The 24,101-nt window shown below is 38.4% G+C and overlaps 1 protein-coding gene across 1 annotated transcript; it reads right to left on the bottom strand.

Annotated features, from left to right (window-relative positions):
• Positions 1 to 1,412: 1,412 nt before the first annotated feature.
• On the bottom strand, positions 1,413 to 23,825 carry LOC139125440 (uncharacterized). Its single transcript, XM_070691522.1, has 6 exons — positions 23,780 to 23,825; positions 22,654 to 22,868; positions 22,202 to 22,319; positions 17,144 to 17,358; positions 10,528 to 10,645; positions 1,413 to 1,951 (listed from the first exon to the last, which is right to left on the bottom strand). Exons 1-6 carry the CDS (start codon positions 23,823 to 23,825, stop codon positions 1,413 to 1,415), a joined length of 1,251 nt encoding a protein of 416 aa, XP_070547623.1.
• Between the last annotated feature and the right edge of the window lie 276 nt (positions 23,826 to 24,101).

Here is a 24,101-nt window from a genome sequence, read left to right as displayed (position 1 = left end):
ATTGTCAACTCGAATGGAAGACGAGTGTTGACAACATAATAGTACGTCAGGAGTGTTTTTTTCGAGCTGAACAAAGAAATATATCAGGTAACATTATACTTATCACAAGTACAAACAAAGAAGATTCGATAATGCTTATGCGTTTAAAATTTTGAACATTTTTTGGAATATTATCAGGGCGAAATGGTCAAATTGTGAATTATTTTCTGGTTGACCGTGGCGTGAGCGAGGAACACTACAATGCGCCAACGTTCGTGTAACGGAGCAAATGCCCCGGGCAAATGCCAGATGACATCTTGATGTACACGTACATTATGCAAAGTAATACACGATTTCTAGGATAGCATAGGCCTAAAAAATTACCGCAGGCAAAGTTACGCTATTTTTCGAGAACAAAAATCGATGAATCACGAACTCTAAACATTGTAAAGTCGCGGTCGACTCTGGTTGAATTCCTTGCGGACAAACAATATTGCAACTAGCTTTGAGTTATTGTTTCCAAAAAAGGGGCCAATCGTTTCCATCCTGTCTGCCATGGTCACCCCAACCCTCTACACTGGTCACCTCGACTTCCTCTGACCTTTATTTTGGCAAACAATTGAGGGGAAAAACTTGTATCATTATCTCTAAAGCACGTTGTCGTGTCTTCTCGATGGTCACAGTACTCGGAAGGTTTTTAGTAGAAGGTAGTGATGCTGGTGAGAACCAACCATTTGCCAAAACCCTCCATGACTAAAAGTCAGGCATCGTATTATTGTAAAAGGCAAATCGTTGCCCACGGCGCTAGGCCGTGGTGCTTGCAGTTTGCGAATCAAAAAACATAAATTATTGTATTGAAGCAGCAGATTTTCTCACAGAAAAAAACGTCAGTTCTCCCAGGCACGTTGTATTCTGTATTTCAAATGTTGTCATGTCACAGGGGAAGTGTGACAAGGTCGAAGTTAATAGGGTAACAGGGTCATGGTCAGCACAACCAACGACAAGAGGGTGTGAAATAAACAAAAATCGGAGTAACCTGCTCCCTCTGAAAAGTATTCAAATGATGTCAAAGGGATATATAGGTATAACATTCCTGTCTTTTCATTCTTTTAATTATTACTGTCATATTATAAGAAAATATTGATGTCATTAGTGGACACAACACATCATGAACCACCTCGTAGCAGATTGTGCAAGAGGTTGGGTTGGCTTGCCTTAGGTTGGTTGGCTTGCCTTAGTTTTGAAATTTGGCTACTATCAACCGAATGTCCTCCGCATCTCAGGAAGAAGGGTATTGCTCTTTGACACAAAATTTCGAGAGTGAGTGAAAGAATACACATAAATTACATTTCTGAATTCACAGCATTTATTGTCTTGACGTCAAGAGCTTTCTGTTTGAGTTACCCCTTCAAAGCAATGGAAAGGTCCTAATTTCAGCTTAGAAGATTTTTCGGATGCTTGAAACCATTGTGTATGAGAGCGTGCTTACAGATGCTTAGACAGAAATGGTACTTACGTGGTATAACGTGTACTGTAAGTTGGCTGCTTTCCATAGTGAGTGTGTCACCAACGTATGGGTCCTGTGAGACTTTGCAGGTGGCTACAATTTTGAGGTTTGGATCAGCGCTACCATCGTTATCTGAACTTGAGGTGTAGTTGACAGTAAGGACACTTGCTACATTGCTGGTACTGTCACCATTTTCTGAAGATGTGGTGTCTACCTTGATGTTGTTGATGCCACCTTCCGGAAGGTCATCATCCGGAAGAGGTCCCATGACAAAATCTTCTGGTAGCTCACCAGCGACATTGAGATTATTATCAGATGTGATAGAGTATGTCCAGGTTAACTTGGGAACTGGTTTAACATTGTCCACTTTGCATGTTCTGGTGTACGTGAAGGTTTCATCAGGTTTGGGTACTTCAACCGTAGTACTATCCTCTCCACCAGTCAGCGCCACAGACTTCACAGGGGCTGCAATGATTAAATGATAAATAGATGTAAGGATCTACCAGGTACATGAAGGTCAAAATAGTATAAACTGTCAAAAGCCCCACAGGCAAGTCGCTGTGTTTGTTTGCAGTTGTTTGCTTTATAATACACTGAATGAGCCTACACCGGACCAATAATGATACCTACATGATCTTTCCAGCCGAATGAAATTCGCTATAATCTTTAATCAATAGGTATGAATGTCAAAATGTACGCATTTATTTTTGAACTTGACATCAAACTAAAACTCGCCATTAATTAACTAATTAGTTGTTTTGACTATCAAAAATGACCCTCTGTGGTGAATATCCGGTCAGTGAAATGAGAATTAAACAATAGGGAGTACACTGACAGAGCAGGCGTTGTCAACCATTTCCAAGTATAACATGTAATCACAGTCCCTCCACGTGGAGTGACTGTGATGTAAATTGACCATTTCCTTCCAGGGCGTCAACGTTGGCTTAGATTTATCTTGAACTGAAGGTGTAATTAGTCCAAAGGGCTGGAGAGGCCCACCGTGAACTAGGAAAAAGATGTTAACATTGGATATTTTGGGATGCACTACCTGTCTGCACTGGTGTTTGATTTGCATGTACCACGAAAAATGGAGAAAATGGGTAGGGGTAGGGTACTATATCGTCCCCTACATTAAGTAAACTAGCATGATTTACCACAAATCTTACACTTTGGAAAGCTCAGATACTGCTATTTCTGAGAAATACCAACTTTAGAAAAATAAATCTATGTAAATAAAAAAGGATGACTTTAAAATGATTTTTTTGACAATTTTGAATTTTTTTGCTATTTCATGACAATTTAGGATGATAGTGCACTTTATGATATACTAAAATAAATAGCGAAAAAACTCTTTGTAATGATATCCTACAATCTTGGTTACGTATAAAATAAAGGTTGGCAGATAACTTTCATTGAAACGTGTTTATTAAAATATCACGGGTTTCAGCCACATATATCCTGCTATCATTCAAAAAATGATGCTAAAAGCTACTTAATCACAATGATTATCCTGTTAATGGTAACTTTTATAGTTTGAAAATATTTCTGTAAAAATAAAATAGGCTTCATACAAAGTTTGTCTTTTTTATAAAATTTATTGACATTAAATGCTAGTTTTGACAGTAATTTACGACATAAAACTTTGGGATACGGGGTAAGGTTTGGTCCTATTCCATGAAATCTATAAAAGATATTTTATATTACATTATGTCACTTTAAGGTAAAATAAATTGTCTTTCCAATGCAAGCCAATTAGCTAGGCTGAAGTAAAAAGTGAACTCAGCAGGTGACTTACAAGACGACACATTAAAAAAAAAACATGTGCGAGTCAGTAATACTGTGACGTGACGGTACCCTTCAAAAGTGCCAGTAACAGTCTTTTAATCCCAATGTTTTGTATGTTAAAAGTCTACCTAATATTTTTGACATGTCACTGTAGCAAATAAAATATAATTTATACAAAATATTTCCTTTTTTAATGTGTCTAGGAAAGAAAATTGGTAGAGTTAGAAATTAGTTTTGATGGTAATTTACGACATAAAACTTTGGGGTATGGGTAAGTTATAGTCTTATTTCATGAAAACTACAGGAGATATTGCATATTGCAACATATAATGTTAAAGAACAGTAAATTATCTTTCTAATAATACCCCTTCTGCCACGTTATGTTAATAATAAGCTCTGCAGATGACTTACAAGAAGACAGGTTTAACAAAAACGAATGCGAGTCGGTAATACTGTGATTTTGCGGTACCCTTCCAAATATGACTGTTACAGCTACAACATTTCAATATTTTTTCTGTCAAAAGATTATTTCAAGTTTCTAACAACTGTATGTAGCAAATTAAACAAATTTAATAGATAGCATTGCCCTTTGTATTATGTCTAGGTAAATGATTGGTAGAATTTAGATTAGTTTTGACAGTAATTTACGACATAAAACTTTGGGTATGGGTAAATTTTGGTCCTATTTAATGGAAACAATAGATATTTGCATATTGCAATATACCATTTTCAAGAAGAATAACTCACTTTTCTAATGATACCCCATAAGCTAGGTCATGTTAAAGCTCAGTAGATGACGTACAAGGAGACAGGTTTTACAAAAATGCATGTGGGTCGCAAAATCGTGATTTTGCGGTACTGTTCAAAACATGACCGTAACAGCTATCGAGTTCCTATTCTTTGTCTGTTAAGGTGGAGGTCTACTCAAAATTAAAAGTATTGTCAATTTCCTGATTTTTGCATATGTGTGGCCTGATCAATTATATTAACAAAAATAAACAGAAAAAGGGGGGTTCCCGTGCTACTTTTTGAGTTAGGGGGTCCTAAAGTACCCCTAACCTATGCTATTTTAAGTGTTAAGGGACCTTTTCTCACATTTTGATACTTTCAGCAAAGAACATGCGCAAATCTTGTCAGGGAATATTGTCATTTTTCTGATTTTTTCATACATTGTGCTCTGATCAGTTATATCAACAAATATCAACAGAAAAAGGGGGGTTCCCATGCTACTTTTTGAGTTAGGGGCTCGTAAGGCACCCTAACCCCATGCTTTTTCAACTACTGACAGGCTGTTGTTCGTATGTTTTGCTGGTTTCACTAAAGATCTGGCTCAAAACCTATCAGGGAATATTGTCATTTTTCTGAATTTTGAATATATTGTGCTCTGAACAATTATGTCAACAAAAATAAACAGAAAAAGAGGGGTCCCCGTGCTACTTTTTGAGTTAGGGGGTCCTATATTACCCCTTACCCATGCTTTTTCAACTACAAAGGGCCTTTTTCTCCCATTTTGATAATTTCAGCAAGGATCATGCTCAAAACCTATCAGGGAATATTGTCATTTTTCTGATTTTTGAATATATTGTGCTCTGAACAATTATGTCAACAAAAATAAACAGAAAAAGGGGGGTCACCGTGCTACTTTTTGAGTTAGGGGGTCCTATATTACCCCTTACCCATGCTTTTTCAACTACAAAGGGGCCTTTTTCTCCCATTTTGATAATTTCAGCAAGGATCATGCTCAAAACCTATCAGGGAATATTGTCATTTTTCTGAATTTTGAATATATTGTGCTCTGAACATCTGCAAGGATACCAAGATCAACAATTCGCCTACCATCTCTCCTTGTGGCACTGTAGTTTGTTGGCCGCCAAGGATCGTAGACTTCATCATATTCACATATGACTACTTCATATGGGTTCCGGACCGAGTTGCACGAGCAAACATAGCAATGGTCGTCAGCCGTTGTGGCCGCAGTCGACTCGACAAGAGTATCAGATTTTAAATTTTCATGACTAGAGGATTGCCATTTATCCTTGAGGGCCTCACAAACTCTTCTGGCTCTGTTTTGTGTTGCTTTGGTAGTGAATCTACCTGTGACTTTTAGCCGACTGGCACGACCAACGACATAGTTTCACTGATAGCGCGACGTAGTTTGATGGCTAATGGCGATATGATACGCAGGGTCCAGTCCATTTACGGTACCTTCTTAAATCGATCACATCGATGCCAATATCATGAAAATTTACAATATTTTATCATCACATAATTAATTTGATCATTCATAACAAACCATGATCAAGTTAATACGTTTACCTTCATTTATGCGTAACACAGCCTAAATTTACGATGTCGCAAATAATCTCCTTTTGCGATATTTAGCTCACTCTGTTACGACATAAATAGTGCGCAACACCTGTGCAGACGTCGATTTTCGTACATAGTCCCCGTCCTTACTAACTTAAGCTAACAATTCTCTAATGGTTAAAAAGCTCAGAACCCCCGTAAATTATATATTTTCGGAAAGCCTAGATATAGGGGAACATTTTTGTTACCATAGTGTCACCATTATTTACATAACTATCACGTGATAGGTAATTTGCATAACCTTTCAAAACCTGTGCAGACAGGCAGTGCATCCCTAAATATCCAATGTTAACATCTTTTTCCTAGTTCAGCTGATCCCAAGAAGAAAATACCCATGTAGTATGTTTATGGAGGGGGGTGCACGGTGGGCCCCTCCAGCCCACAAACTGAATCTACTGTTACCTGACAAGTGATAAGGAATGCTTTGGTTTGTTTCAACTCACGCTTATCTGCATCCGACATTGTGCATTATTTCCAACAAAGGAAAGAGCAAGCTGCTAGAAGAGATGTTCCCAGCATAGGCATGTAGTGACCTAAGAGCGCAGTGCCGGCGCTACACCGCTAACGGACAGAAGAAGCAAGTGCACAGTCCATGGGCTGCAATTATTGCAGCAAGATTTTACGATGCGATGCATAAATACTTCCCGACGAGTCGAGGCACTTAATCCACTACACTATCACAATTCTTAAATTTGCGTGAGTACTGTCTTACGGAACTTCACATGTAAGTTCCTGATATTGAAATTTCGTTCTCGTTCTGGAAAGATTATACCAAACGTCATCAAGCACAGAATCTAGTTATTTTGCTTACAGCGTTCTTAGTGTGTGCTTGTCGTGACTGAGCTGACCATTGGTATGGTACCAACATTTCCGGCGCACATCGTAAAGCCGTACTCGCCAACTTCGGCTACTGATTTTGTTTCGAATATTAAACCATAATATTTCTACTTCAAAGAATTACTAGCGATGTATGTACAATAACAAAAGAAAAAAGCTTGACTGCTGGGTCTCCCCGTTGAAAGTTTAAGCTTTAGCGTTCATAATTGACACCATTGTACATAGACTTTCTTTGGGAATCCATTCATATACAGGCAGTGAAGTACTTAATTAGAGAAGTTAAAAATTAAGGATTAAAATCATTATAGTAAAAGAAAACGTTTTTGCTTATGAATGTGCATGTTTGTATGGGCGGCAGGGCCAACGAAGCATGAGCTATACTGGTTGATTGACTCTTCATTTAGACCAAAGTAATTAAATTATTGTTTGCGTCCACTCTAAATGGGAAAAGTTACGCGTCTAAGCGGCTGAAAAACACATAAGAAAATTAACACAATGTAATTTGATTAAAGCAAAAAAAAAAATGTAACTACATTTTAGTTAAGAAAAGCTGAGCTGAAAACCTTAAAAACCTACGCGGGTGGGGACGCCAAACAGAATTTAATTACTTTGGCCTTATGATAAATTTAGGGAAAATCGAAAATATGTCACCGTTAGGGAGACCTAGAAAATGGCATAACAAAATGGAACATAATTTACATTAATTTGACCCTCAGACAACTTGTTGTAGTTGTTTGAGTTTTGATAAACTCAACTGTTTCGAGTTCTATCTTAACCATCTTAAATTTTGATGGCTGTCACAGTCATGGACCAAGCCATGATAAGAGAATTGTTCCTACTAAGCCCAATCACTGCCGGGACTGCTCGAGCATACGTGATGGTGAAGTCACCTTTTTATAAAAATGAATGGACGTTTCAACCATTTCAATTTATTTTCTTGAAAAATTACATTGAATTTCCTAATTTTGCGGTCCGCTAGCCTCAATTCGATTTCAAATTTTTTGATAGTAACCATCTTATTTGTATTGTATTGAAGGTCACCTCTTTGATGTCAAGCAAGATGTTCAAGAGGCTCCGCACGTCCTTGGTATGTACCTCAGAGAAGTGCTGGCTATGTCAAGAAATGTGACCTTTCTCGAGAAGTAGAACAAATGAAACAATCATGATTTAGTTTGACGTAAAAAATACCTTTACAGGTGAAAATTACACACACATAAGCTGTTGGCCTTATACTGTGTGGAATGACCTCAGTGCAACATGATCACACAGTTTCTTTGTAACAGACATGTTTTCAACTATCTTTTCAGTAAAGCACAGCTGATTTCACACCAGTCAAATCTCTCCTTATCTTTCAGTTCATAGATTACACGAGGAGTGTACTGTAACTTGGAACAGGAAAATTTCGAGTAGAACTTAGGAGATGTCATTGCAGACACTGGTGTGTCCTATTTTGTCCAATCTCTAACCGTTTGCACTGGGCAATTCGTGCACTACAAATAGACTTGGTTGGTTTGCTGGGTGTTGCGTTCATAGACAGGTTTGGCTACATGTTTTACGTGAACTTGAATGCGTAACGTCACGAATTTCTGCGAGATGTCATCGACTTGTGCGTACGTTCTCCACGTACACGGAGCCGGCGTCGCGTATTTAAGTGAAGACAGCCGTTTTCACGTATTTTGTAAACATGTAAATTTTTTCTTATCTTTAGGTAACAAAACATGATATAAACTTGAATCATTCGTGTACGTTGTTAGTTGGATATATGATAGTGACATCCTCAAAGATATTTATGAATTTTTATGCGAAATTTCTTCGTCGATTCGCGGCATACCGGGTAACCATTGAGATGTCTCTGTGATGCAGAAACAGACTACGGGAACTCAAGTCGAGCAGAATCATTTCTTGCGCGTGCCACATGAATGCGTCACGTAACGCGTAGCCAAACGGATTTTTGCACGTGAACGTGTACGCCAACTCCACCATGGATTCTACGCGTTCACGTTCACATAAAACGTGTAGCCAAACCTGTCTATTATGGCCAATCCACCTCGTCGAAATGAGTATTGGTAAATATTATGACAGAACCCCATGTGAGGCGAGTGCAAGCGCGCCGTACCAGCGGTATTTGCACGAGTACTGTGGTGTATTCGGCGGCAGTCACTCTTGAAAGGACAGCCGAATACACCGCAGCACGAGTGCAAATACCGCCAGTACGGTGCGCTTGCACTCACCGGCCATGGGGTTCTGTTATTATTACATATATTCTATCTTTTATTTGCATCATTTATCGAGAGAATCGACGATTAGTCGTGCGTACTACTTGTCTATCAAGGCTTCAGGGCGACCGTGCGGAGTTATATATTATTACATGCCTCATATATCGAACATCGCGCGCTCCATAGGATTTATGGTAACTCGCCGATGACATCGCGGGCCGCAAAGTCATCACTGGACTGAAAGTGAACCGAAACCTTTTTCAACTTGAAAACTTTTGGATGTAAATGTCTTGAAATTTCATGTTTTGTACAGAAAATCCGGTTTTTGGAAAATTTCGCATAAAAATATTGATAAACCGCATAACAGTAGTTTAAATATATCAATGCGCCATTTGATGATAAAAATCGTTCTACTTTTAACCGTTTTTCGTCAAGAATGAAAATAAAGCATTTGACCATAATTTGCCAATAAACGTAAATATTTTTGGTGCAAACTGAGTAAGAGAGGCATGTAATAACAACATTATAGCCCAAACAAGGGACTATGTGCCCTCGGGGCAGGAGACCATTTGCCCTCCTTACGTTGGGCAAATGGTCACCTACCCTCGGGCACATAGTCCCATGTTTGGGCTACAATATATAACATTGATATCACTGTAATGAGGCATCGAATCAGCTTTCACTTTCATTGGTCAACGCCGCCACACCCTCTATTTTGCTTTGCTAAACTATTGTTTAATGTTTATTGTTTATTGTTTATCAAGGATGATGTAAGAGGAACGTTGGAGGGCTCGTATTCTGTGATCGCTCCCACGTACGTAGCAACATGCCACAGTGAGCCCAACGAAGAGAACTTTGAACAATGCTTTTGATTTTTTCACATTTTGAGCTTGAAATTCTTCTAATGATCGATACAAATAACTGTACGAAGATTCTACGGAATTTTAAGAGTAAGATACGGCAAAGGTAACTTGTCGAACGATCAAATTTCAGTGGTCACCGTGGCACACAAGCGCTCACTGTTATCAAAGTGCGTAGGACACACAAGCACTGAATAAACTGCATGCAAAAGTGACTTTCTATTGTAAAGAGGGAATGTCCGGTGAGAAAACTACTGGCAAAATGTCTCCGAAAATGTTAACTGTTTAATTGGCTCTGCTACGCCCGCAGTTACGTGTGTTTCGATGTATGATGGCGGCAATGGTACGGCGGCCACCGTGTATCCCTGGAGCTAGAAATGGATGTCGCCCGCCTGTTGTCAATGTTTTTGCTTCGCAGACAAAGAAACTGCTCTTCCGGATATTGAAAATCATCCTCACACTATAATAAGTACATGCAATTTTCTTTGTCGTAGTTTTATCGGTAATGTCATGCATTTTACTATAAAGAACATCGAACCAAGGTGAAATGAAATCTTGTAGACGATATTTTTTGTGTCTACAAACAAAAAAGAGTTCCGCGTCAAATTGGTAAATACTCATTAAGTACGCGCGCGCTTCGATGCTAGTAAACTGTGGTACATATGTAATAATAAAATGTAAGTTTCGAATGATATCTGCCCCTATCCTATCAACAGTGTCTTGTATGTAGGATGTATCGTTATTTTGACAACTGAAGTCAGGTCTGAACTTGAATTCATGCGTAAATAGATTGGGATCGGTCAAATAGGCAGAGCAACATGTAACTATGCGTAAATGTGTTGAACAAATATCATGTCTCTGATGCATGGAACAAAATGACAGACAAATTGTCAATTAAAGTTAATGGGTGTTTAATTTCTTGGCTAGAGTGGCATTGAACTCTGTTTCGTGTATGATACTCTATGTCAAGACCTACCCCATACTTTAATATTGGCAGACTGTTTCTGTGGATCTGATAATAGTGATGTGCATGAGTATTCCCCTTGTTGGTCGACGCTTATACTCTTGATCTTCAAATTCCATTCTCCGTTATTCTGAAATGAACATGTTGTTGGTTTAAATCTGCATGAGATCATCACATCATAACCGTAATCCTGTCAGCCAATCATTGGTGACGTCTGATAATAGCTATGATCCACTAAACAATTTATTGACTACTGAATTCAATGAAATCATGCATACTTTGAGTCACACGATGAAAATATGTACTTGGCAGGTAATAAGTCTATGTAAAGGAGAAGTACCTCATCTTTATTTTGAGAGTTCATAAATGATATTAAATTAGTGTTACGTGCAGAGAAAACGAACAAAAGGGTGAACTCAGCAGTTAACGTTTAAACAAAATTTATTACAAAAATAAAACTAATTGCTAAGTCAGGGATAGAGTACAAGCTTTAAAAGTGTACAGACTACTTATCTCAGCTGGGACGGCAAAGCTCCAGTCTCAGAGTTGTAACAGTCAGTCAGATGAATGAACAGTCCTTGCAGGCTTGAAGCTGCACAAAGTCCACAGTATAAATCCAGCGTTGGCAGTGAAGGTCTTGACAAGTCTTGAGAAGTGACTACTGCTGGAGTTTAGTAACACACAAGAGACACGATCCAAAAAGTCTGACTGCAAGCCTGCTGTCCCAGTATTTATACTCATGTGTTTACATAAGCATATAAGAACAATCTAGAACTTATTGATATGCTAATTACTGTTCTAAAATTATCTCTCTTACACAACTAATCAACTTTCCAGAAAATTCCAAACATGACTAATTGAATTCAAGGTTGTGAGGTCATTAAGGGCAGTGACCTTGAGAATGTTCTAGACTTATTGAACTCAGGTCATGATGAGTGTGGGGGAAATGACCTACATAACACACCCCCTCTTCAAAAAAAGAAAATTTTCAAAGAAAAATCTTTCTTTTACAAATGTAATCTTGAAAAGGATTTAAGTACTCAAATTTTGTTTTACTCTAAAGTAAAATTTCTTGAAAGTGAACAACAATAAACTCTAAATACGAGAGAGACAGTCTGCAATTAAATTGTCTCTGCCTTTGATATGTCTAATGTCAAGATTAAACTCCTGTAACATTAAACTCCATCTTAGCAATCTCTGATTTTTGCCTTTAAATTTCTGTAGAAATACAAGAGGGTTGTGATCAATATAAACCACTATTGGCTGATTTGAAGAAGTAACATAAACTTCAAAATGCTGTAAAGCTAATATCAAAGATAAACACTCTTTTTCAATTGTAGAGTAGTTTCTCTGGGATTTGTTAAATTTGCGTGAAAAATAGCAAACAGGATGATCTATACCATGACTATCCTCTTGCAATAAAACAGCACCAGCAGCCGTATCACTAGCATCCACAGCTAATTTGAATGGCAAAGTGAAATCTGGTGCAGACAACACTGGAGCACTTTGCAGTATGGCTTTAAGTGTATCAAATGCCTGTTGGCATTGCTCTGACCAAACAAACTTTACTTTCTTTTAAGTAAGTTAGTCAAAGGCTCAGTAATTGTGGAGAAATTTGGACAGAATTTTCTGTAGTAACCAGCCATACCGAGACAGCGCATCAGTTGTCGTTTGCAGTTTGGTATGGGAAAACTTGAAATGGCACTGATTTTGGCATCAACAGGTTTTACCTCACCCTGTCCTACAGTATGTCCGAGGTAAGTCACCCTCGCCCAGCCAAACTCAGATTTGGCAAGGTTGACAGTCAACATTGCTTTGCTCAGTCTCTCAAAGAACTTCCGCATGAGCTTGATGTGTTCCTCCCAGGTGTCACTATACAGGACGACGTCGTCAACGTAAGCTGCACATCCGTCTAGCCCGGATATGACGTCGTTGATCATCCGTTGAAACGTTGCCGGAGAGTTCTTCATTCCGAATGGCATCACCTTCTACTGGAACAATCCGTCTGGTGTAACAAAGGCGGATATTTCACGAGCACGATCTGTCAGAGGGACTTGCCAAAATCCCTTCAGTAGGTCAAATTTCGTCACGTACTTGGCTTTTCCCACTCGGTCGACGCAGTCATCAATCCTCGGGATTGGGAAAGTGTCTGTCTTTGTTAAAGTGTTGACCTTCCTAAAGTCCGTGCACATACGATAACTGTGATCTGATTTGGGAACAAGTATGCACGGCGAACTCCAGTTACTTTTACTGGGTTCAATAAAGTCATTGTCCAGCAGGTATTTGACTTCTTCCTGGAGATATTTCGCTTTTGTTGGATTCAGTCTGTATGGATGTTGTTTTACAGGCTTACTGTCCCCAACATCAACGTCGTGATAGATGACGTTCGTCCTCGTTGGAACATCCTTAAACAGGTGTTTATATTCATGGAGCAGTTCTTTCACCTGTTGTTGTTGTTCTGGCTGGAGGTGTGCCAACTTTGTAGACTCCAGCTTCTCCAGGATTTCTGAGTTCTGAAGCTTGACCGAGCCCAGCTTTGAGTTTAGAGTATTTTCACTCAAGTCAGTTTCAGTATCACTATCTTCATAATGGTTTGAACTGACTGCACTGACAGGCTGAGTTATAGTAGGATTATCCCTATCCAAATATGGCTTAAGCATATTTATGTGACATAGCTGTTTTGTTTTCGCCTGTCAGGTGTTATTATGATGTAATTTAATCACTCAATTTCTTATCAATTAGGTAAGGCCCAAAGTAACGAGCATGGAGTGGTTTGCCAGGAATTGGAAGTAGAACAAGAACTTTTTGACCTGGTTCAAACTTCTGTTTTGAGGTGTTTTTATCATATTTGGTTTTCATTGACTGCTGAGATGACTCAAGATTTTCTCTGGCTAATTCACATGCTTTAGAGAGTTTTGTACGAAAATTTGACACATATTGCAAAATATTCAGACAATCATCATCGTCTGATAGGAATTGCTTCTTAACAAGCTTAAGTGGGCCACGGACTGTGTGTCCAAATACAAGCTCAAATGGGCTAAAACCAAGAGACTCTTGAATTGACTCTCTAACAGCAAAGAGCAGAAAATGAATTCCTTCATCCCACTGCTTCTCTGTGTCAAAACAGTAGGTCCTAATCATGTTTTCAAAGTTTGATGAAATCGCTCAAGAGCACCCTGACTTTCTGGATGATAGGCGGATGACCTATACTGTTTAATGCCTAGCTGATCCATTACTTGTTGAAAAATTCCAGACATAAAGTTGGAGCCTTGATCGGACTGGACACATTTAGGGAGGCCAAATAAAGTGAAAAATTTGACTAAAGCTCTCACTATAGTCTTTGTCTTTATATTTCTCAGTGGTATGGCTTCTGGGAACCGAGTTGATGTACACATAATTGTCAACATGTACTCATTTCCTGATCTTGGTATTGGTAGGGGCCCAACACAGTATATTAGTATCCTACGAAATGGTTCTTGAAATGCAGGAATTGGCTGTAAAGGGGCCTTTGGAATGGTCTGATTTGGCTTTCCTACCATTTGACATGTGTGACAAGTTTTACAGAAATGTGCTACATCCTGCCTGAGATTAGGCCAATAAAAGTGACTGAGAATTTTGTGATAAGTTTTCCTTACTCCCAAATGACCAGCCCAGGGCGTTTCATGGGCCAGGCGCAATATTTCAGCACTATAGGGCTTTGGAACCACAATTTGATGTTTTATAGCCCAATCGTCATCAACCAAAAACATCTGGAGGTCTCCATTTACGCATGAGAATACCAGATTTTGTATAACAGGAAACAGAGCAATTTGAAGTTTTACCTTCATCATCTACCCTGTCAAACAAAGACAAAATATCTGGATCTTTGTGTTGTTGTGCAATGAGATTTGATCTAGAAAATGTCTGACTTTGGTCAGCAGAAGTTTTACTGGAAGTTTCAAATCCATGAGGGATAACGGAATGATCCGTGTCAAACACCTGACTGAGAAAGGTGTCATTTAAGTCAACATCTGTGACATTATTTTTGAGAGTATTTTGATTCTCAGAAGTTTTCTTTGACATGGCTCGAGTAATTGCACACGAAGGGAAAAGACCGGGAATTTCTTCCTCTATTGGCTCTGGATTCTGATCTAAACTAGGATTATCAGTCACAAGTGGATTAGTAATGACCTTGTCCCCAGCAAGGTCGTTTCCAAGAAGAAGGTGAATCCCTTCAAAAGGCAAAAAAGGCCTAATACCTAAAGTCACAGGTCCAGAAACAAAGTCCGAGGACAAATAGACATTATGGAGAGGAACAGGAATAAAGTCATTGCAATCTACCCCCTTAATAAGAACTTTAGAACCTGAAAATGACTTTTCAGAAAACGGCAGGGTATCTGCCAACAAAAGAGACTGGGAAGCCCGGTATCTCTTAAAATTTTGAGAGGGGTAGCGGAAGAAAAATCACTAGAAAGTGATATAAAACCATCATGAATAAATGGTTCGAAAATACCCATAATGCTATCTTAAGAAGAATTGACCTTGACCTCATTAATTGGGGATGAGAGGGCTTTAACCTCAGAAAATGTGTTACACACATTATTAGACTCTAATTGAGTTGATGAAGAAATAAAGCCGGTGGGCTTAGATCCACTTTGACCACTTTGACCTTCACGTTTTCTTTTCAATTTGAAACAATCTGACATTAAATGGCCGTCTTTCTTACAATAATTACAAGAAAGTGTACCGAACTGTTTGTCAGAAGGAGATTGAGACTTGGGATCTGATGATGTGGGAGTGTTACTTGAACTCTGTGAACTGTTGTCATTTGATTTCCTACTCTCCTTTGAAAAATTCTTGGATGAAAAGGACGAGTTAAATTTACCTGCATTGTTTCTGTATGAAAAGGACTGGGATGGTTTGCTGAGAAATGAAGATTTGTGGGTCAATGAATAATCATCGGCCAAACGTGCAGCAACCTCCAATGTATCTGCCTTTTGTTCATTGATAAACGTCTTGATGTCACTCCGGATGCACCTTTTGAATTCCTCAATCAAAACAAGTTGTCGTAATTTGTCATAATTCTGATTGACCTTTTCAGAAGAACACTAACGATCAAACAGTTGTTCTTTTGTTCGAGCAAATTCAACGTAAGTTTGATCTTTCACCTTCTTACAATCCCTAAATTTCTGACGGTATGCTTCAGGCACCAACTCATAACCCTTGAGAATTAATTCCTTCACAGAATCATAATTTGAAGCCTGCTCTACTGACAACTGAATGTAAATTTCTCTGGCTTTACCCACCAAAGCACTCTGCAAAAGCATAGACCAGGACTCCTTAGGCCAATTCAGACTCTGAGCAATTTTCTCAAAATGGAGGAAATATTTATCAACATCCTTTTCTTGGAAAGGGGGAACTAACCTGAAATGCTTAGTGATGTCAAACTTGTCTGAAGGGAAGAATTTTCCTGACTGTCCAAGCTCTAAACGTTTTATTTCTACCTGCAATCGCTGTTCTTCTAATCGCAATTCTTTTTCTCTCTGTCTTTCTTCCATTTCTAATCTTTCCTGCCTTTCTTTTTCTTTAATTTGTAATTCTTTTCTTTCTGTCTTTCTTCCATTGCTAACTTTCACGTGCCAAATCTGCCTGTATTTCTAATTCTAATTTTCTGAGTTCAAAGGAAGACTCAGGTTCATAATCTTTTAGGGCAGACTCCTCAAAATGGCCTGAATTAACTAAATGTTTTGCAATCTTGAACTGTATTTCTCGCTTGCGCATAGATCTTTTGACATCTACTTTAAGGAAATTTGCCAGTGCTATGAGGTTGTCTTTTCTGAGGGAATTAAATGTGTCCTGATCAAGGTCCTCCATAAATTCGTCTGGCTTGAATTCCGCCATGATTGAATTTCGCTGAGTTCACAGTGTACAGTAGTTTTGAAAAGGCTGTCAAAATGTTGTCAAACGGCTCAAAATATTCGTCTCCGGACGAGCCCCCATTTTGTTACGTGCAGAGAAAACGAACAAAAGGGTGAACTCAGCAGTTAATGTTTAAACAAAATTAAATACGAAAATAAAACTAATTGCTAAGTCAGGGATAGAGTACAAGCTTTAAAAGTGTACAGACTACTTATCTCAGCTGGGACGGCAAAGCTCCAGTCTCAGAGTTGTAACAGTCAGTCGGATGAATGAACAGTCCTTGCAGGCTTGAAGCTGCACAAAGTCCACAGTATAAATCCAGCGTTGGCAGTGAAGGTCTTGAAAAGTCTTGAGAGTGACTACTGCTGGAGTTTAGTAACACACAAGAGACACAATCCCAATAGTCTGACTGCAAGCCTGCTGTCCCAGTATTTATACTCATGTGTTTACATAAGCATATAAGAACAATCTAGAACTTTATTGACATGCTAATTACTGTTCTAAAATTATCTCTCTTACACAACTAATCAATTTTCCAGAACATTCCAAACATGACTAATTGAATTCAAGGTTGTGAGGTCATTAAGGGCAGTGACCTTGAGAATGTTCTAGACTTATTGAACTCAGGTCATGATGAGTGTGGGGGAAATGACCTACATAACAATTAGACACTGAAAAATAGATTTAAATTCAAAATATTCTGTTTGTAAAGTAATATCAATTGTCTCACCTGATCACCCACAAGTTCTACGAGATCATTAAATTCAGTTGCAATGTTGATACCGTCAGTAATTGTCGTGGCTGTGGCAGCGCCCTCTCTCAACAACGCCCATGACGGAGGCAAGCTAGGATTGAGATTATCTAATTCACAGTTCAAAATGACTTCTGAACCTACTTCATACTGACCATCTGTTGGAGCAGTACGCCATTCAGCTGCTCTACTGACTGTAAAAGGATAAATAAACAGACTTCTGAATGTTTGATTCGTCACATACATAGGTCTAATTGATTTCATATTGCTAAGGGTGAACGGATTCTACAGGAATTACATATATTATTTTGTAAATGATAAACTGTATATTATATTATATCATGCTACCATGCGCCATTCTGATTGGACGAGAGCTCATTCCACCGATGCTAAAATACTGTTTTAGCACTGATAGCAGTGGTAAAACGGGCCCCTAAATCAGCATTTTCGAAAATTTCCCACTCGCTGCATTTGAACGTACCATAGACCCTCGCGAAAAACCGAAACAGTCTGCTTTGTTTCAATACCGAATTTTAATACACAGATAAAGTGTGGGTCTGTAACTCACCTCTTGGTGAAAATAAGTTGGGATCGATGATAAAATACATCTCTGAAGCAGCACATTTGAGTGTGATGTAGACGAATTATTGCATTGAGGCGACAGCGCACCTTGCACTTTTCTTGATATTGCGGGAATAGAGACTTGATATATCTACCGCTCTTTAAAATGAAGCTAGTATTCGTTCACACACTAATAAATTGACACTTTCTCACAGTAACGGTATGTCAGATATTCTTTACCAAAGTTTGGGCTGCAACAGACCAGGGTGTCCTAATGATGTAGACCAAGAAGTTCAAAATAACAATGGGACGACTCCTGGCGACTGCGACAAAATTTGACATCAAATGCTACGAACAATATCAGCGTCCAGCTCTCGCTGCATCGGGCAACAGACACTGTACAACTGTTCATCACAATTGCAGTCATCGTACGTCTGGATTATTTCAAAACTGCATGTTTTCTGGTACGTCCGAATTATCCATCAAAAATACATCCTGTAACTTCACTGTACCACCTCTGAATGTCGCGACGGTCGACGTATACCGTATACGCGTATTAAAGCGGTACAGAATGAGACAAATCTATTTTTAGTATGCCAAAAAAACAGGACTATTGTTCATATGTAAATTTACGAAAAAATTGTTACTTTTTCTTTTGATTTGAACTCTTGACCTGTTTTCTGTGTCTGCAGCAGGTATTTTAATGATAGTCTTCGCGTTGCATGCGAATAAAATGTTATGTGATGAACGTATGCGTATTTATCGTACGATACTGTGTGCGTGTACGTAATCCCAACATAAAAATGCTCGGTCTCGGGCGCAGAATTTCCGACGATCGATCTCTCACACGTCCATTTTCTGCATTTGGGGCTTAAAGTGACGAAAATACTCAAACAAGACAACAATTTGAACAAAGACACACAAGTTGATATGATATAATAGCAATAACCCCCTTCGCAGTCGGGTATACACTCGATTTTGGTCAATAGCTCCTTATAGCACTCGCCTATCGGCTCGTGCTATATGTCGCGCATTGTACCAAAATCTCGTGTATACCCTCCTGCGGCGTGGGTTATTGCTTAATTAAATAGTATGTATCAGGTATCCGTAATAATGTGAAGGTATTTCCTGTCTCATGCCGGACAAGCTTCCAATAAGGTTGACGTCTATATGCAATCAGACGGAGGATATGGGTACTGTTCCCATAAAAAATAACGTTTCTACATTTTTAAGACCTTAAATTTCTGAATAATTTCCATTTTCTAACGTATAAGAAGAAATTTTAGTGATCTGTCTTTGAAAAGGCACTTTGAACACGATCTGTTCGGACATCTATATCCTAGTTAGTAATCATACATGCCATGATCAATTTAGGCTACAAGAGCATACGCTGATGTGAAATCAGTTCAACGCTTGGCAAACCTGCATTTTATCATATAGGCATGGCAAATTTACTTCACGTGCTCTGCCGTCACAGAAAACAACGTCATTGATTCCAATATCAATCATAACTTACTATAAGGTATATGGCATTTCAAGCCTTTTACTTCATCAAGGAAATAATGTTGTACCCCTACCCCTAGCTTTTGCACATCCCATACAGATACACGCAATTAAAAATTGACTCCAAAGAAAAAGTAAATAGTTAAATATTTAATGTTAACACTTAATTTCTTGCTTAATATATCGAAATAAATAATTTAAACACAAAAAGCAGTCAACATTTTGGTTAATAAAATATAAATAACAATTGTTAATGGTATTTTGGGTAAAAAATTTCACAATAGTTAAAAAAATCATTTAAAGTCATCATTTTCTATGTACACAGATTTAATTTGCTAAAATAGGTTTTTCTTAGAAAGAGCAGTATCTGAGCTTTCCGAAATGTAAGGTGTGTGCTATTTCATGCTAGTTTACTTAATGTAGGGGAGGATAAAGTACCAATACTCTACCCATTTTTCGCCACTTTTCATGTCGCATGCAAGTCAAAAACCAGTGCAGACGGGTAGTGCATCCCAAAATATCCAATGTTAACATGTTTTTCCTAGTTTCCTAGTTCAGCTGATTCCAAAGAACAACAAAACCCCATGTAGTAGGTTTATGGGAGGGGTGCACGGTGGGCCCCTTCCGCCACAAACTAAATGTACAATTATGTGACAAGGGATAAGGAATGCTTAGGCTTGTTTCAACTCGCGCTTCTCTGCATCTGACATTGTGCATTTCTTTTCCAACAAAGGAAAGAGCAAGCTGCTAGAAGAGATGTTCCAAGCATAAGCATGTACCTAAGACCGCAGTGCTGGCGTTACATCGCTAACGGACAGAAGAAGCCAGTGCACAGTCCATGGGCTGCAATTATTGCAGCGAAATTTAACGATGCGATGCACAAATAATTCCGGACGAGTCGAGGCACTTAAGCCACTACACTGTCATAAATTTTAGATTTGCGTGAGTACTGTCTTACGGAACCTCACATGTAAGTTCATGATATTGAAATTTCCTTCTTGTTTTGGCCTGATTGTACCAAAAGTCATCAAACACAGCATCCAGTTATTTTGTTTACAGCGTTCTCAGTGTGTGCTTGTTGTGCTGACCATCTGTGCTAGTACCAACATGTCCGGGGCACATCGTAAAACCGTACTCGCCAACTTCTGCTACTAATTTGGTTTCGAATATTAGGCCGTAATTCTTTCAACTTCACACAATTACTAGCAATGTATGTACGATAACAAAACAAAAACCATCTCTTTGAAGATTGACTGCTGGGTCTCCCCGTTGAAACTTTAAGTTTTAGCGTTCATAATTGACACCATTGTACATTAGGCTTTCTTTTGGGAATCCATTCATATACAGGCAGTCAGAAGTACTTAATTAGAGAAGTTAAAAATTAAGGATTCAAATCATTATAGTAAAAGAAAACTGTTTTGCTCATGATTGTGCATGTTTGTATGGGCGGCAGGGCAAACGACGCATAAGGCTATACTGGTTGATTGACACTTCATTTAGACCAAAGTAATTAAATTCTTTGTTTTGCGTCAACTCTTAACGGGAAAAGGTACGCGTCTAAGCGGCTGAAAAACACACACAAGAAAATTAACACAATGTAATTTGATTGCAGCAAATAAAAATTGCAACAAAGTTTTAGTTAAGAAAAGCTAAGCTGTCATGTCCTAAAAGTTCCTATTCAAATACATTTTGTGTGTTTTCATGAAAACCTTAAAAACCTAGTACGCGGTTGGGGACGCAAAAATAAAATTTAATTACTTTGGCCTTATGATAAATCAGGGAAATCGAAGATATGTCACCGTGAGGGAGACCTAGAAAATAGCATAACAAAATGTAACATATTTTACATTTAGTTGAACCTCAGACAACTTGTTGTAGTTGTTTGAGTTTTGATAAACTCAACTGTTTCGAGTTCCAGATCAAGTTTTGATGGCTGTCACAGTCGTGGACCGAGCCATGATAAGAGAATTGTTCCTACTAAGCCCAATCACTGCCGGACTGCTCGAGCATACCTGATGATGAAGTCACTTTTTTATAAAAATGAATGAACGTTTCAACTATTGCAATACATTTTCTTGAAAAATGACGTTCAATTCCTAATTTTGCGGTCCGCTAGCCTCAATTCGCTTTAAAATTTTGAGAGTAACCATATTATTTGTACTGTATTGAAGTTCACCTCTTTGGTGTCAAGCAAGATGTTAAAGAGGTTACGCGCGTCCTTGGTGTGTACTACAAGATGTGCTGGCTATGTCAAGAAATGTGACCTTTCTCGAAAAGTAGAACAAATGAAACAATCATGATTAAGTTTGACGTAAAAAGTACTTTTATAGGTAAAAATTACACACAACTTAAGTTGTTTGCCTCATAATGTGTGCAATGACCTCAGTGCAACATGATCACACACAGTTTCTTTGTAACAGACATGTTTTCAACTGTCTTTTCAGTAAAGTACAGTTGATCTCACACCAGTCAAATATCTCCTTGTCTTTCAGTTAATAGATTACATGAAGAGTGTACTGTAACTTGGAAAAGCAAAATTTCGAGTAGAACTTAGGAGATGTCATTGCAGACACTGGTGTGTCCTATTGTGTCCAACCTCTAACCGTTTGCACTGGGCAATTCATGCACTACAAATAGACGTGGTTGGAATGCTGGGTGTTGCGTTAATATGGCCAATCTACCTCGTCGAAGGAGTATGCCCCCTAGCTTATCAACAGTGTCTTGTATGTATGATGTATTGTTACTTTTGACAACTGAAATCAGGTCTGAAATTGTATTCATTCGTAAATAGATTGGAATCGGTCAAACAGGCAACATGTAACTATGCGTAAATGTGTGGAACATAAATTATGACTCTGGAGCATGGAACAAATTGACTGACATATTGGTCAATTAAAGTTAATGGGTTTTAATTACTTGACTAGAGTGGCATTGAACTCTGTTTCATGTATGATACTCTATGTCAAGACCTACCACAAACTCTAATAGTGGCAGACTGTTTCTGTGGATCTGATGCTAGTGAAGTACATGAGTATTCTCCTTGTTGGTCAACGCTTATACTCTTGATCTTCAAATTCCATTCTCCGTTATTCTGAAATGAACATGTTGTTGGTTTAAATCTGCATGAGATCAATAGTGTATTCCTCTACACCACTAACTGGTGAAATCACATCATAATCGTAATCGTGTAAGCCAATCATTGGTGACGTCTGATAATCACTATGATCCACTTAATTTATTGACTACAGAATTCAATGAAATCATGCATACTTTGAAAATATGTACTTTGGCAGGTAATAAGTCTGTGTAAAGGAGAATTACCTCAGCGTCATTTTTGTGAGTTCATAAATGATATCAAAGTAGACACTGAAAAACAGATTCAAATTCAAAATATTCTGTTTGTAAAATCATATCAATTGTCTTACCTGGTCACCAACAAGTTCTACGAGATCACTAAATTCAGTTGCAATGTTGGTACCGTCAGTAATTGCAGTGGCTGTGGCAGCGCCCTCTGTCAACAACGCCCATGATGGAGGCAAATTAGGATGGAGATTATCTAATTCACAGCTCAAAATGACTTCTGAACCTACTTCATACTGACCATCTGTTGGAGTAGTACGCCATTCAGCTGCTCTACAGACTGTGAAACACCATGGAGTTCTTTATTACATTTACAGTTGATTTTTATTACATCTTTGGTCAGTTTGTGTATTGCAAATTTATGGTTCTGTGCTGTTACATTAATGTTTGACTGATTAATCACATTTGTAATTGATTTTATTACATTTCGATAAGATAGCCCCCTCGTAAGTTTAAAATTACCACATAACAAACAAAGGACGATCGTGATTTGAAATTATCGAATCAACGAGAAATAAACATCAGAAATTATTTTGAAGTCTATGCGTTTGAAACGTAATTCATCCCTGGTTTTGAAATGGTTTAGTTACGATATCCAAAAGATGTTTAGTGCACTTATCTTATTACGATATAAAAATTACGCTATCGATTGGAAGAAACATGGTATCGTTAGTTATTGAAAGTCTTTAACGTTAGAATAAATTTTAAATAATTTGGATTAGGATTTGGCTCAATTTCCAGAATAAGAGTTGTAAAATGTCTTATTACTATGGCAACAACAAGGAAGAACCATTCGAATTGTGAATAATCAACAAGGCGGAGGAGCGGCTACATAAATAGAGTCCGAGTAATTTTTCATCGGTAACAGCACATATATTAAGTCGCAAGCGATTTTTACTATGGTTATATCCTTAAATTTCTGAATAATTTCCATTTTCTAACGTATAAGAAGAAATTTTAGTGATCTGTCTTTGAAAAGGCACTTTGAACACGATCTGTTCGGACATCTATATCTCAGTTAGTAATCGTACATGCCATAATCAGTTCAGGCTACAAGAGCATACGCTGATGTGAAATCAGTTCAACGCTTGGGCAAACCTGCATTTTATCATGTAGGCATGGCAAATTACTTCACGTGCTCTGCCGCTACAGAAAACAACGTCATTGATCCCAATATCAATCACAACTTACCCGCAAGTGTCAGCATAAACGAAGCCACTAATTTCACAATATCCATTCTGCTTACTTATTGAATAACCTGGAAAAAATATGGTTAGTTAGCTGCATTTTTGTCCTTTGCTTAAAAGATCGGAATGTAGTTCATTTCGGCTGAAGTAGATACAAAGTCATTTTCATGTACATTCCGAATCGGGACCGCACGTCGCAGGTTTTGTCTGCTGACCTTAGCAGGGCTGTGGTGGCCGGGAACACGCAGCATCGTACGAAGGGATAGGACAGCATCAACCGAACAAACACCGAAGCAAGCAGCTTAATACAGATTGCTGTCATCGTA

This window comes from Ptychodera flava (assembly GCF_041260155.1).
Source record: "Ptychodera flava strain L36383 chromosome 3 unlocalized genomic scaffold, AS_Pfla_20210202 Scaffold_25__1_contigs__length_14229661_pilon, whole genome shotgun sequence".
Lineage (NCBI taxonomy): Eukaryota > Metazoa > Hemichordata > Enteropneusta > Ptychoderidae > Ptychodera > Ptychodera flava.
The sequence above is the reverse complement of the archived record's forward strand: the minus strand, read 5'-3'. Positions and strand labels throughout refer to the sequence as shown.